Consider the following 14,014-nt stretch of genomic DNA (forward strand, 5'->3'; position numbering starts at 1 on the left):
TTTTGCCGGTGGTGGAGTAGCACTGGGTCTTCCTCTGGTGTGTATCTTCACGGATCCTGCATTGATAAGAGCACGAGCTATTGACGCCTTGAAGTGCAGCAGATCCTTTGCTTCATTTCCAGACATTCTATAAAGGAGCCAGGCATTCACAGTTGTGACATCAAGGAAGTGAAAGAACACTCTGATGTACCACCGTTTGTTTCTGCGTCGGTGGGGATACATGGCAACACATTGATCCATGAGATCTACTCCACCCATATGCTGATTGTACAACTTCACGGAAAATGGCCTTTGGATGTTGAGCATTCGCTTTTCTTTTTTGCTCCATCTCTGTGCCACATCTGTTGGGGACAGGCCAGTGCAGGAAGAGGCCATGTGAATAACTGGGTAACGCTTTCTTTTACAGTACCCTAAGTTCTAGGTATTAACCAGGTAATAGTGAGGTACAAACTCGGAAGTACTAAGTAATTATTTTTGGTAACAAGATGGTAAGTACCAGGAAAGTCTTGCCTAATTACACTGAAATATCTAGGTATTAACCAGGTAATAGTGAGGTACAAACTCGGAAGTACTAAGTAATTATTTTGGGTAACGAGATGGTAAGTACCAGGAAAGTCTTGCCTAATTACACTGAAATGTCTAGGTATTAACCAGGTAATAGTGAGGTACAAACTCGGAAGTACTAAGTAATTATTTTGGGTAACAAGATGGTAAGTACCAGAAAAGTCTTGCCTAATTACACTGAAATGGAACTAGGTAATAAACAGGTACATGGGTGGTACAAAGTCCAAAGTACTAGGTAATTATGTTGGTTAACAAGATGGTAAGAACCAGACAGTTCAATTTAATTACACTGAAATATCTCACAGGTTCTAGGTAATAACCAGGTAAGTGTGAGGTACTAACCCCAGTAACATGATGATAAGTACCAATATAGTCTCCTTACCCTGATATACCTCACAGGTTCTAGCTAATAACCAGGTAAGTGTGAGGTACTAACCCCAGTAACATGATGATAAGTACCAATACAGTCTCCTTACCCTGAAATATCTCGCATGTTCTAGGTAATAACCAGGTAAGTGTGAGGTACTAACCCCAGTAACATGATGATAAGTACCAATACTGTTCATTTTAATCAGTCTCTATTTATTTGACTGAGAAATCCCTAAAAATGAATTTAAGGTTTATAGAGTGGAATTCTTCACTAGGAAGACAGCACAGGAATGGAATACTTGGCCATATGTTTAAAGACATTAGAGCATGTTACAAGGTTTAAGGGTGAAAAAGTATACCATAAGAATAAAGTGTTGAATATGTGTATTTACCCCCTTTTTAAACATAATTTGTAGAATAAGGTCTTACATGTTAAATATATATATATATATATATATATATATATATATATATATATATATATATATATATATATATATATATATATATTTAACTTATATATATAAATTAAAACTGCTTAAAAATCAGGGTTATTAAAACTACCAAATATTGATTTCTGAAATCTTAAAACATTATTATAGTTGTTTCTAAATTAATATTAACTGCTTTTGTTTGCATTATTTGAGATCTGAAAGCACTAAAGCATCTTTTTCATTATTTTGACCATTTCTCATTTTCTGCTCTAAATTACAATATTTTTATTTAGTATTTGGGAGAAATGTTGTCAGTAGTTTATAGAATAAAATAACAGTGTTCATTTTACTCAAACATGTACCTATACATAGTAAGATCAGAGAAATAGAAAATTTGAAGTGGCTTGGAAGGGTCAAGGGGGCGAAGGCAAGCTCCTGCCCGCAAGCTGCTTACCCCAATAAAAGCTGTCCTCAGCTTTCATTGTATATATATAAGTTCAGTAATGCATGCTTGGTTGTGTCAAAAAAGAGATAAATAATAAACAGTAAACAGTTCTGTTTTGTTTTGAAGTTGTATGTTGTTCTTTTTGAAGTGCTTATTTGTTGAAATACATGGTAAGAACTGAGTAAAACCAGAGAAATAAGCTCTGCTCTCTTTTACAGTCCTTTTACTCCTTTATTAAGCAGAAAGTTCTGTTAGTTACACAGTGTTTTATATGGTACTTACAGAAAGTTGTGTCACATTTAAGTAGTTATTATATATATATTTTTATATATATATATATATATATATATATATATATATATATATATATATATATATATATATATATATATATATATAAAATAATAACTACTTAAATGTGACACAACTTTCTGTAAGTACCATGTAATATATATTCTTTTGGGTTTCTGAATGGGTTTTTGTATGTGAAACGTGAAACATCCAGTCCTGTAGGGGGAGCAGTGCCAGGGGGCGGGCGCTAGGCTGTGGCTTAGGTGAGCAACAGGAGATGGGTCTCAGATTCAGCTGAGAACTGGGAACACCGTGTCTTCTCTGTATCCAGGTGGGGAAATATGTGGAACTGTGCAAGTATAAATGTTTCCAAAGCACTATAAGAGGGATATTTGAGTGTATATGTTCGTTAAAAGGTTTTGCTGTGTAATATGAGCCGCTATGGTCTTGTGTGTTGGTGGACGCTCAGCATCGGGGAGCATTCACTCCCGCGGCCCGCGAGCCGCGCGCCTGGCCGGCGCTCTTGCCTCTGCCACTAGCATTAGCCACTGCCCCCGCTAACCGCGCTCCTTACCGGCTCCCCGCTGTTATTCCTCTCGCTCTTTTGGTCGCTAACTTCGCTCTATAACCGTGTTTAAGCCTGTAATTATCTCTCGTGTGTTCGCGCTCTAGTTTTAGCTATTTTCGCTCGGTAATTGTGCCCGTGTGTCGCTGTTTCTCAAAGTAGCTCGGGCTAATTTCGCGCCTTCATTCCTATTGTTTCTCTATACATTTACGCTAGCATTAGCAGTCGCTGTTAGTTAAATACATGTTTATTAAAAGTCAAGTCAATTTTATTCTCTTTTTAAGAGCCAGTTTGGCCTTGTTAAAGTAAATATAGAGCCTCTGCCAACCACAATAATGAGTTATTACAGCTAGATAAGCTACAGTTTAAGGTTTCTCTAAGTAATCATGTTTTTATACACTTTGTTCAAGTTTTATACTTTGGTCAATTCTATACACTCTATGCAGATACAAATATTAGAAACTCTGCTTAAAATGAGATTTAAAAGCACTAAGATGTAGTTAGTGTGCTCAGTAAAAGTTAAAGGTGTTTTTGGTAATGTAGTGTGTTAATATGAAAGAAGTTTGAGTATTGGTATATGTATGCATATGTAAATGTATTAATATAGAGTAGTATTTTTATATTCATATATATATATATTTTTTTTTTTTGTGTAGAAACAGTATTAAGAGGGTTTGCTGATTAAAAAGTAAAGGTAATATGTACTGTGATATACAGAGTTTTGTTAACTGAAAAAAAGTAAAAAAAAAAAGGATTCTCTGTGAATGTATGTAAAATGCAGATGAGATGCAATGTGTATGTGAAACTGCAAAAGAAAGAGAAAAGAGACCAAAGTAAAAGTGGTTTAGTTTGTGTATGTTGTTAAATAAAGAGATTAAGCTGAGAACTCACTGGAAACACCGTCTCACTGTGTCTTCTCTGTATCCTGTATTCAGCTGATCTAGGCCCTGCTCACCCGGGGTCGCAAACTGTTATAGCCTAACCCACGCCTGGGGAGTGTAACAGTTAGTGTTTTTACATGGTACTTACAGTAGGATGTTCTACAGAGGGTTATTTGTTGAACTACACGGTAAGAACTGAGTAAAACCAGAGAAATAAGCTCTGCTTTCTTTTACAGTCCTTTTACTCCTTTATTAAGCAGAAAGTTCTGTTAGTTACACAGTGTTTTATATGGTACTTACAGTAGGATGTTCTACAGAGGGTTATTTGTTGAACTACATGGTAAGAACTGAGTAAAACCAGAGAAATAAGCTCTGCTTTCTTTTACAGTCCTTTTACTCCTTTATTAAGCAGAAAGTTCTGTTAGTTACACAGTGTTTTATATGGTACTTACAGTAGGATGTTCTACAGAGGGTTATTTGTTGAACTACACGGTAAGAACTGAGTAAAACCAGAGAAATAAGCTCTGCTTTCTTTTACAGTCCTTTTACACCTTTATTAAGCAAAAAGTGCTGTTAGTTACACAGTGTTTTACATGGTACTTACAGTAGGATGTTCTACAGAGGGTTATTTGTTGAACTACACGGTAAGAACTGAGTAAAACCAGAGAAATAAGCTCTGCTTTCTTTTACGGTCCTTTTACTCCTTTATTAAGCAGAAAGTTCTGTTAGTTACACAGTGTTTTACATGGTACTTACAGAAGGATGTTCTACAGAGGGTTATTTGTTGAACTACACGGTAAGAACTGAGTAAAACCAGAGAAATAAGCTCTGCTTTCTTTTACGGTCCTTTTACACCTTTATTAAGCAAAAAGTTCTGTTAGTTACACAGTGTTTTACATGGTACTTACAGTAGGATGTTCTACATAGGGTTATTTGTTGAACTACATGGTAAGAACTGAGTAAAACCAGAAAAATAAGCTCTGCTTTCTTTTACAGTCCATTTACTCCTTTATTAAGCAGAAAGTTATGTTAGTTACACAGTGTTTTATATGGTACTTACAGAAGGATGTTCTACAGAGGGTTATTTGTTGAACTAAATGGTAAGAACTCAGTAAAGAGAAATAAGCTATTTCTTCTCTGTTATCAGGTATTGACCTTTTATTTTTAAATCAAATAAATAGAGACTGATTAAAATGAACAGTATTGGTACTTATCATCATGTTACTGGGGTTAGTACCTCACACTTACCTGGTTATTACCTAGAACCTGCGAGATATTTCAGTGTAAGGAGACTGTATTGGTACTTATCATCATGTTACTGGGGTTAGTACCTCACACTTACCTGGTTATTACCTAGAACCTGTGAGACATTTCAGTGTAATTAAATTGAACTGTCCTTGTTCTTACCATCTTGTTAACCAACATAATTACCTAGTACTTTAGAGTTTGTACCACCCATGTACCTGTTTATTACCTAGTTCCATTTCAGTGTAATTAGGCAAGACTTTTCTGGTACTTACCATCTCGTTACCCAAAATAATTACTTAGTACTTCCGAGTTTGTACCTCACTATTACCTGGTTAATACCTAGACATTTCAGTGTAATTAGGCAAGACTTTCCTGGTACTTACCATCTCGTTACCCAAAATAATTACTTAGTACTTCCGAGTTTGTACCTCACTATTACCTGGTTAATACCTAGATATTTCAGTGTAATTAGGCAAGACTTTCCTGGTACTTACCATCTCGTTACCAAAAATAATTACTTAGTACTTCAGAGTTTGTACCTCACTATTACCTGGTTAATACCTAGAACTTAGGGTACTGTAAAAGAAAGCGTTACCAATAACTGAACTATCCAACCAGCGTGTGATAGTGATGTTTTGAGCATTGGTCACGACAGAGACAGATCCTCTTCCTTCTTGCTTCATTTGCTTTTCTTTTTTCAGCTTTTCTTGAGCTCCATGGAGCCTGTTGCTTCTACATGTGCCAGTGCCATAGATCCCTTGGTGTTCCAGTGCCTGAAGGAGGGGAATAGTGCAAAAGAAATTGTCAAAGAACACCTTGTGGTTCTTGTCCTGAATGTCTTGACAAAGGCGCATGACTACATCTCCAGCCATTCCCAGCTGACTGATCTCACCTCGTCCTCCAGCTGGACCTTGATAGGGTTCAAAGTTGTACATGTACCCAGAGGATCCTGCTCGGACCCACACTTTAATTCCCCAGGGCTTGGGTTTTTTGGGGACATATTGTTTGATAGACAGGCGTCCCTTGTAGGGAATCATCATCTCATCGACAGACTGAAATTCTTCTGGGTCAAGTGCTGACTGGAAGGTTTCCTTGAGTGCATCCAAAACTGGTCTGATTTTGACAAACCTGTCAGCATTTTTGGGGTCCAGTGAGTAGTTGTCAACAAAGTGCATGTACCTAAGAATTTGCTCGAATCTGTTCACTGGCATTGCATCAGCTATCAGTTCAAGACGAAGTCCTGTCTCTGATGACCAGTACATTCTGGATCTAGGATATCTGACATATGACATTACCATATTAATTCCAAGAAATGTTTTGAACTCCTCTGAGGTCAATGCCAGCTTGTCTTTTCCTTTCTGGACAGCGTACAGGTTTGTATTGTGCACAATGTCATTGATCATATCCTGGGTGAAAAGATGCATGAAGAAATCTATTGGATCTGCTCCCTCAACATTCATCTTGCTCTCCCCTAAGAAAGGAGGCAGGTCTCCCTCAAACTGGTTATCCTTAGCTCTCCAGATATTTCTGACACTCTTTTCTTTTGCTTTTTTCCCCTGAGCCCTGGAAGGTGGTCCCTCAGGTTGAACAGCCTCATCTCCCTCATCAGCTTCATCTCCTTCCTCAGTCTCAACTCCCTCAGCAACATTTACAGACTCCTCAACTTCACTACCACTGCTTGACCCTACTTCTCTGCTTGCACCTGTCTGTACTGGCAGCCATTCCTCATCACTGCTACCAGAAGCACAGTCTTCCTCACTTGAGTCTGGAAACTCCTCTATTACCCTGTATGCCTGTTTTTTTGAGCTCTACAAAATATAAGGATTTAAAGAAAAAAAATCAAATTACATTATAAAAACATAAAGAAGTTGATTTACAGCCAAAACATTAAATGATATGAATTATTTTAAGAACAACATTGGTAGTAATTGACATTACATTGAAGTTGAAACATAGCTAGTGATGCATGATGTACAACTGAGTGGACACATGATTAAGCCGCATTTCCTCCAAATATAAAATAAAAAAATTGAAAATCTGTACATAATATGTCACCTTAGATGTTACTTGACTTAATTATATTTTTTTTACCTGCAATGGTAGCTTTTTATAGAAGGTAGAAACAGAAATAGCCGAGGTGTTTGGTCTTTCTCCCTGCCTGTCATCCATCTTGGTTTCACTGACTACTTTTTCCCATTGCAATGACCAGCCAATGGGATTTTTTTGTATAGGATGATGCAATAGCCTTCACTAGAGTGGACTATATGCAGCAGTGCCCAAAATTGCAAACATTTATAGAGAAAAAACACTTTTAAACAGCTGTACACTGTAGTGACCTCTATGCATGAAAGGGTTAAAGTAGGCCTGACCAACTGAAGCTCCCATTAGCTTAATGCATTAGCCGATTCACAGGTTAAGCAAAACGCATTAGCCAGATTTCCCAGTACCAAATGCGGCTGGCTGATTGTGTATGAATCTACTATTGTGTAAAACTTAGCTTTGATGGCTAATATGAACTAATTTATTCTATTATGGTTACATTACTCATGCATTTAAATGAAGCATCTAATCGGAAATAAATAAAATAAATAAATAAAACTGACCATATTCTGAGTATGAACTGACAAAGTGCATATATTTAAGTTTATCTGTAATATTTGGATGCATACATTGCTGCGGAAGTGTACAGAAAAGAGAAATAGCTGCTGCTGCTTTGAGATTCATCCAGAGGTGAGTGTGCTAACCTGAATTTGTAAACAGAGCTCGCGAGCACAGCGTGCTAGATATATGCTGACTTTAAACATGTTTCGCACTCGCTGCCTCATAAGGTTCCTTATCGGTTAAAATGATGCCGTATGAGAGAGCTGCCTTTGAAGGCAATGACTACCTCTTTATGAAAAGCTAATCATCTATCTAGATAGCTCATCATTGAACATTTTGTGTATAATGGGTTTGAAACAAACAAAAAAAAATAAAACAACAATTTTTTTTTCCAAATGTTCCAGATAAAGGAGGAGGGTTGAACAAAGAAGTAGTTCCTGCTAACTACTACTCTTATGCTAACATTTAACTACACAGCAAAAAACTGATTCATGGAATTTACGTAAAACTTATGAAGCTAGGTTAGCTAGTTTTAACTTATAAATTAAAGCTATGTTGGCTAGTTATTCATAACTTATAAATTAAAGCTAGGTGAGCTAACTTAGTAATAACTTATAAGCTAGTTATAACATATAAATTAAAGCTAGGTTAGCTAGTTATAATTTCTAAATTAAAGCTAGGTTAGCTAGTTATAATTTATAAATTAAAGATAGGTTAGCTAGTTATAATTTCTAAATTAAAGCTAGGTTAGCTAGTTATAACTTATAAATTAAAGCTTTATTAGTTAGCTATAACTTATAATACACCACACTAAGCAAAAGGCCAAGCTCAAGCCCATTAATTCCTGCAATTTTTTTAAGGTAAGGCTCCTCTGCTTTTTGTTCATCTTATCACATGGTCCATTTGTTTTGATTGTGTCCTAAAACATGGCGGGCCCTACCCAGCATGCAAAGTACCATTACGTTGTTGCTCTATTCTTCAGAATTTGTAGTTTTAACAAATTTAGGGTGTTTTTACTGACTTTTTTTATCTCCTACAACGTTATTCCTTTACAGGTTTAAAACATGTATTTTGCAAATTAGACTATGACGTCATTTAGGGATTTTTAGTTCAGCCAATAGCAACACTACTGTCACCCAGCAGGTATTATTTGAGGGGTGGATCTCAGCAGTGACACTGGCATGGTTTTGCATACTTAAGAAAAAAAAGTTGATTTGAAAGACTTATTTGTGTGTTTATAAATATTAATAAATATATATGATGAACTACAAACTGCAATTAAACTTGTTTTATGTCAGTTGTATTAATATAAATTTTTTATTTTAATCCTTACAACAGAAACAGCTTAATTAAAAATGTTTTGAAGGAAATACTTAAAAATATAATGGAACGTTTTTGCAACTTTATTATTAAGTAATGTGTGCTTTCAGATTTTTAGATAAAAATGACCAAAAATGACATGCTAGTTTTACATAAAAATATAGTGCAATATTTGTGTAACCTTATTATTGAGTAATGTTTGTGTCACGTCTGGTGCTGTTAGCTCCTCTGTCCCTTCCACACCAAGCTCTAACGGAGGTTCTCAGGTTAACAACTACACTACCCAGAATGCACCACCCGCTGACATCACGCACTCACCTGATCACGTGACACCTCACCTGCTTCCTCTAGGAAGTCCCGAATACTGATTACTGGCACTATAAAGGTGCACGCCAAACAGACTACCACACCGCGTATTGTAGGTTATCCTCGTACAAAGCGTTCTTTATCTCTTGTCTCAGTTTACTTTGTGTATGACCTTGCTTTTTGTTTCTCGACGCCGATTTTTGCCTCTGCCTTTGATATTGGATTGTTTGTGTATGACCTGGACTGTGCTTTCACCACCGCCTCTTGGATTATCTCTGATACTGGATTGCTTGTGTATGAACTCTGGACTGTCTCTCGTTTTTGGTATGGTTTTGTCTTCATTGCTCTGTCTACTGGTGATCACCCTTATTTCTGTATCGACCCTGATTACATCTGTTTATTCTTATAATAAACATACATTGTTTTTATCAGTATCTGCGCTTGTCTGCTATTCTGTTCTGACCATGACAGTTTGTTTTATGTTTTTTTTTATTCTTTTAATTACAGTTGCTTGCAAAATGTTTATATCCCTTGAATTATCTTAAAACCACAAATTTAAATGTATTTGGAAATGGACTTTAATTCATAGACCTACACAAAGTAGCACATATTTGTGAAGTGGAACGAAAATATTCATGGTTTTAAATAAAGATCTGAAAAGTGTGAAGCACAAAATATACCACTTTACTATGAAACCCCTAAATAAAATTCTGTTCAATTAATTGCCTTCAGAAGACACTTAATTAGTTAGGAGAGCTGTGCATAAATTTGTCTTAGTATAAATACAACTGTTCTGTGAAGCGCTCAGTGGTTTGTTAGAGAACATTAGTGAACAAACAGCATCATAAAGACCAATGAACTCACCAGACAGGTCAGAGATAAAGTTGTGGAGAAGTTTAAAGCAGGGTTAGGATATAAAAACATATCCCAAGTTTTGAGCATCCCAAGGAGCACTGTTCAATACATTATTAAAAAATGGAAAATGTATTCTACACCTGCAAACCTGCCAAGACATTGCGATCCATACAAACTGACAACATCGAGCATGGAGGGCACTGGTCAGAGAAGCAGCCAAGAGGCCCAAGGTCACTCTGGAGGAGCTGCAGAAATCCACAGCTCAGGTGGGAGAATGTGTCCACATGATAACTATAAGTTGTGCACTCCACAAATCTGGCCTTTATGGAAGTGCCAAGAAGAGAACCATTGTTGAAAGAAAGACACAAGGAGTGTCGTTTACAGTTTGGTGGTGGCAGCATGACAATGAGGGGATGCTTTTCTGCGGTAGAGACATGGAAGCTGGTCAGAGTTGGAGGGAAGATGGATGGAGTTAAATACAGGTCAATCCTAAAAATAAAGGGATTCACCTCCCAGCAAGACAGTGACAATGGCAGTGACCGTGAGCTGCAGTGGAATGGTTTAGATAAGAGAATATCTATGTGTTAGAATGGCCCAGTCAAAGTCCTGACTTAAATCCTATTGAGCATTTGGGGCAAGACACGAAATGTGTTGTTCACAGACTCTCTTCATCCAACCTGGCCTTGCTATTTTGTAGAAGAAGAATGGGGCAAACATCTCAGTCTGTAGATGAACAAAGATGGTAAACACGTATCCTAAAAGACTGCAGCTGTAATTGCAATGAAAGGTGAAATCTAAGTACTTTTGCACATCACACTTTTCAGATTTTTATTTGATTCAAATTTTGAAAATCATGTATCATTGTTGTTCCTCTTGACCATTATGTGCTACTTTGTGATTATCTATTACTTAATTTCTCAATAAAATACATTTAAGTTTGTGAAAAAATGTGAAAATGTGAAAAAGTTCAAGTGGTATGAATACTTTTGCAACTGACTGTAAGTAATGCCTTTACATTTTTTTGTAAAACTGACCACAGATTATGTGCTAGCTTTATATAAAAATATAGTGCAACATCAGTTTATGATCTTTAGTAAAAATGATCAAAAAAGCTGGATTACATTAAAAAATAAGCTTGCAGAAATGTTGCATTATATTTTTAAGCATAAATAACACATCTTTATTTTATTTTATTTTATTTAGAGTGCCTGAGTCACAAGTGTGGATTTGGAGCCCTGTGTCAGGGATAGCTGATGATAAAACTTGAACTTTCTGAATTAGTGTGGACAGGTGGTGTAAGGGCCCAGGCTGTGGCTGGCCAACGTGCTATTCCTCCCCAGGCCACCAGATGGAGATGTAGAGTGACCACAGTCTAATTAGGAGTAATTATCAATACCTGGGTCATCATTTTCAAAGGGTGCATACCATAAAAACAGGCCTAAAATGTGCATGCGCAACATCTAATGCAAGAACTGTGATTTATAAAGAGATACTTAATGTGGAAAAGAGTGTACATTTAAGCAAGATTGGAGGCATGCATATCCACTTGAAAGATTACAGAGAGAGTGGGAATTAGTGACATCATTTTGCAAACAAATTGCGCAAAAAAAAAGGAAATACCAAACCATCCCCGCGCATATTCATACCGCATAAATCAAGATTAAGAATGGAAGATTACCTATTACTTGTTTAAATATATTTTTGTTTGTATGTATAAAGTGTATAACATGATTTCGATATCTTATCTTCTGCTCTAAATGTAATGTATTGTAGTATTATTATTATGCTAAAGACTTAGCCAAACAACAACCCGACAACATGTTTTTAGAGATCATAAGGATTTTTTTGTAAATAATGCTGACTGGTTAATGAAGCAATTTAGGTTGGGGCAGATTTATAGGGACCATCGTAACTGAATCAGGTAAAAAAATGTCCACTTTACAGGTGTAAATATGCATTGTAAAATGTGTGCAGGTTAATCAGCTGTTTAAATCTGAACACCTTTTAACTCTGTAACAGTTCAGCTTGTGGAGCTTTATTATTAACTGCTGCATGTTGGCTAAAACCACCAAACAACACATTCTTTCTCACCTCATCCTGAGAAACAAGGACTTCTACTTCACACTCTCCAAAATGTCACTTCTTTGCTGTGCATTACTCCGTTATTCTGCTTTGGATAAATGGGGAATCCCACATTTCAATATTCATTAAGTGATTTGTATGGACCTTTTATGGGTAAATGTCGGCGGTACGGAGGCGAAACACAAGGTTGGTTCATCTTTGCACAATTTTTAAGCAGGTTGTGATTTAGAAAGAGTAACAGCATTCATGTGTGCTTAGGCACGCATTTTTATATCTGATTTTTTTGGGGGGGCGCACACCATTTCCTGTTTTTTGTGCTTGCGCACACCTTCACACAGAGTTTTATAAATGAGGCCCCTGGTCTTCTCCTATTTAAGGGAAGCCACCATCTTTTTATTCTTGAGAGTGCCAAATGCTAGTTTGACCTGTTTTTTTTTTTTTTTCTGTTTTCCAGATTTAAATTCCTAAGATGTAACTGGTACCTCTGTCTTTTCTGTCTTTAAACACTAAATAAATAAGGAAAAAAAAGAAATGAAAAAAGGAAAAACGTTTTCTTAAGTATTTTGAGTTCCTACTTCTCTGTGGTTATTGTTTGACATTCATGCCTGTTTATTACGTTTCCCATTTGAGGGCACACAACACGCTCAGTGCTCCTGCATGGCTAAGATAGGATTGGGTGGCTGACCGTTGACTGTTGTCAGGGTTGTGCACTTTAGTCTTTTCTTGGTTTGAAATTGGTTTCAAATTTAAAACAGCGAGGAATGAAAAAAATTATATTCTTCTAAACATTCAGAAGACCCGATATACTCTAATAAATATTGAATTCAATTTATTTAAATTGAATATAACATGTCTTAGGTTCTCTATCCACTTTCTAGTTTTTCGTAAAAATATGTTTTCAGTTTGATATTGCAGTATGGACTAATTAAAGTAATGTTTCAGCCTTGTTGTGACTGATTGTGTATTACAGATTGAGAACTGATGGTGTCGCTGTTGTATTCTGGGTGGCACTGGACTGACTGGACTGGTTCTGTGGGATTTTTTAGACAATTAAATTCCTAGCTTTAAAAACAATGAGCTGTGTAGATGATTGACAAAAGCACTTTCATAATCTCTGCACTGCATAACAATTGTGAGATAATGACTGATGACTGAAAATCACATGATTAATAAGAACCAGTGCTTAGTATTTAATCAAGATGTAAGATATCAGAAAGTGGGTGATCAGGAACTGTAAATCTGTCATATCAGCAGCCCAAATATAACCCGTTTTCTGCTGCTGTTGGTATCTGTAGTATTAAAACTTGATACACTGCAGTAAATGTTTCATTAAAATAAATGCAAATATATATGATCTCAGGTGAAATCACTATCATATCAGAAATAAAGCACTAATTACCTTCTGACTGTCCTATATTTACTCCTCCCGTGAAATAAAGATCATTGATTAATATCAATAGTGTTTCAATTTAAAGTAGTTTGTTTTTTTGGTAATTTTGCACTTTAACATTATATAACATTTACAAAAGCTTACCACTGATCAGCAGCAGTAGAGGAATACACAGTGGGATTGAAAACCCCATTGTGTCTTCCAGCCCCCAGATTCAGCCCTGTAGAGAAACATTACATTAACATTACAAACCAATATTATATCTGTATATATTTCATATTTATAATATGATTTACTTCTCCTTTACTTTCTCCTTTTAACTGCTTCTGTAGCTACAACATTCTTCAATTTACTCTTTGTGATCTTTTGCTTTGTTTTTTTAAGTGTAATATTTGAGGATGTAATATTTGAGTTGTTTAATAATTAAGCCCATTCTGTATTCATTTTTCCTTTGCAGTAACACATATCACCATTCTGCAGCATTTTCTCAAGATGCCAGTAAATCAATAAATAACAGAAAATTATCCTACAAAGACATCAATCCTATTATTAAATACTAAAGATGATTTACCTTATATGGCAGTTCAGCAGCAGGGAGAAGCCAGCAGGTGTATCTGAGATTAAAGATTCTGGACCTGCTGGACTTCTTTACTCCACTTCGTA

The 14,014-nt window shown here is 36.1% G+C and overlaps 1 protein-coding gene across 1 annotated transcript in view; it reads right to left on the reverse strand.

Moving 5' to 3' along the window:
• The window catches only part of LOC103029580 (alpha-tectorin-like), a 172,082-nt gene extending 158,068 nt beyond the window's left edge, over nucleotides 1-14,014 (reverse strand). The window contains exons 1-2 of the mRNA XM_049476096.1: nucleotides 13,923-14,014; nucleotides 13,496-13,571 (exon numbers count right to left, since the gene is read on the reverse strand). Of these exons, the coding sequence (XP_049332053.1) occupies nucleotides 13,496-13,544 (49 nt within the window). The 5' untranslated portion in view covers nucleotides 13,545-13,571; nucleotides 13,923-14,014. The remainder of the gene's footprint in view (nucleotides 1-13,495; nucleotides 13,572-13,922) is intronic.

Source organism: Astyanax mexicanus, chromosome 3, assembly GCF_023375975.1.
Source record: "Astyanax mexicanus isolate ESR-SI-001 chromosome 3, AstMex3_surface, whole genome shotgun sequence".
Taxonomy (NCBI): Eukaryota; Metazoa; Chordata; class Actinopteri; order Characiformes; family Acestrorhamphidae; genus Astyanax; species Astyanax mexicanus.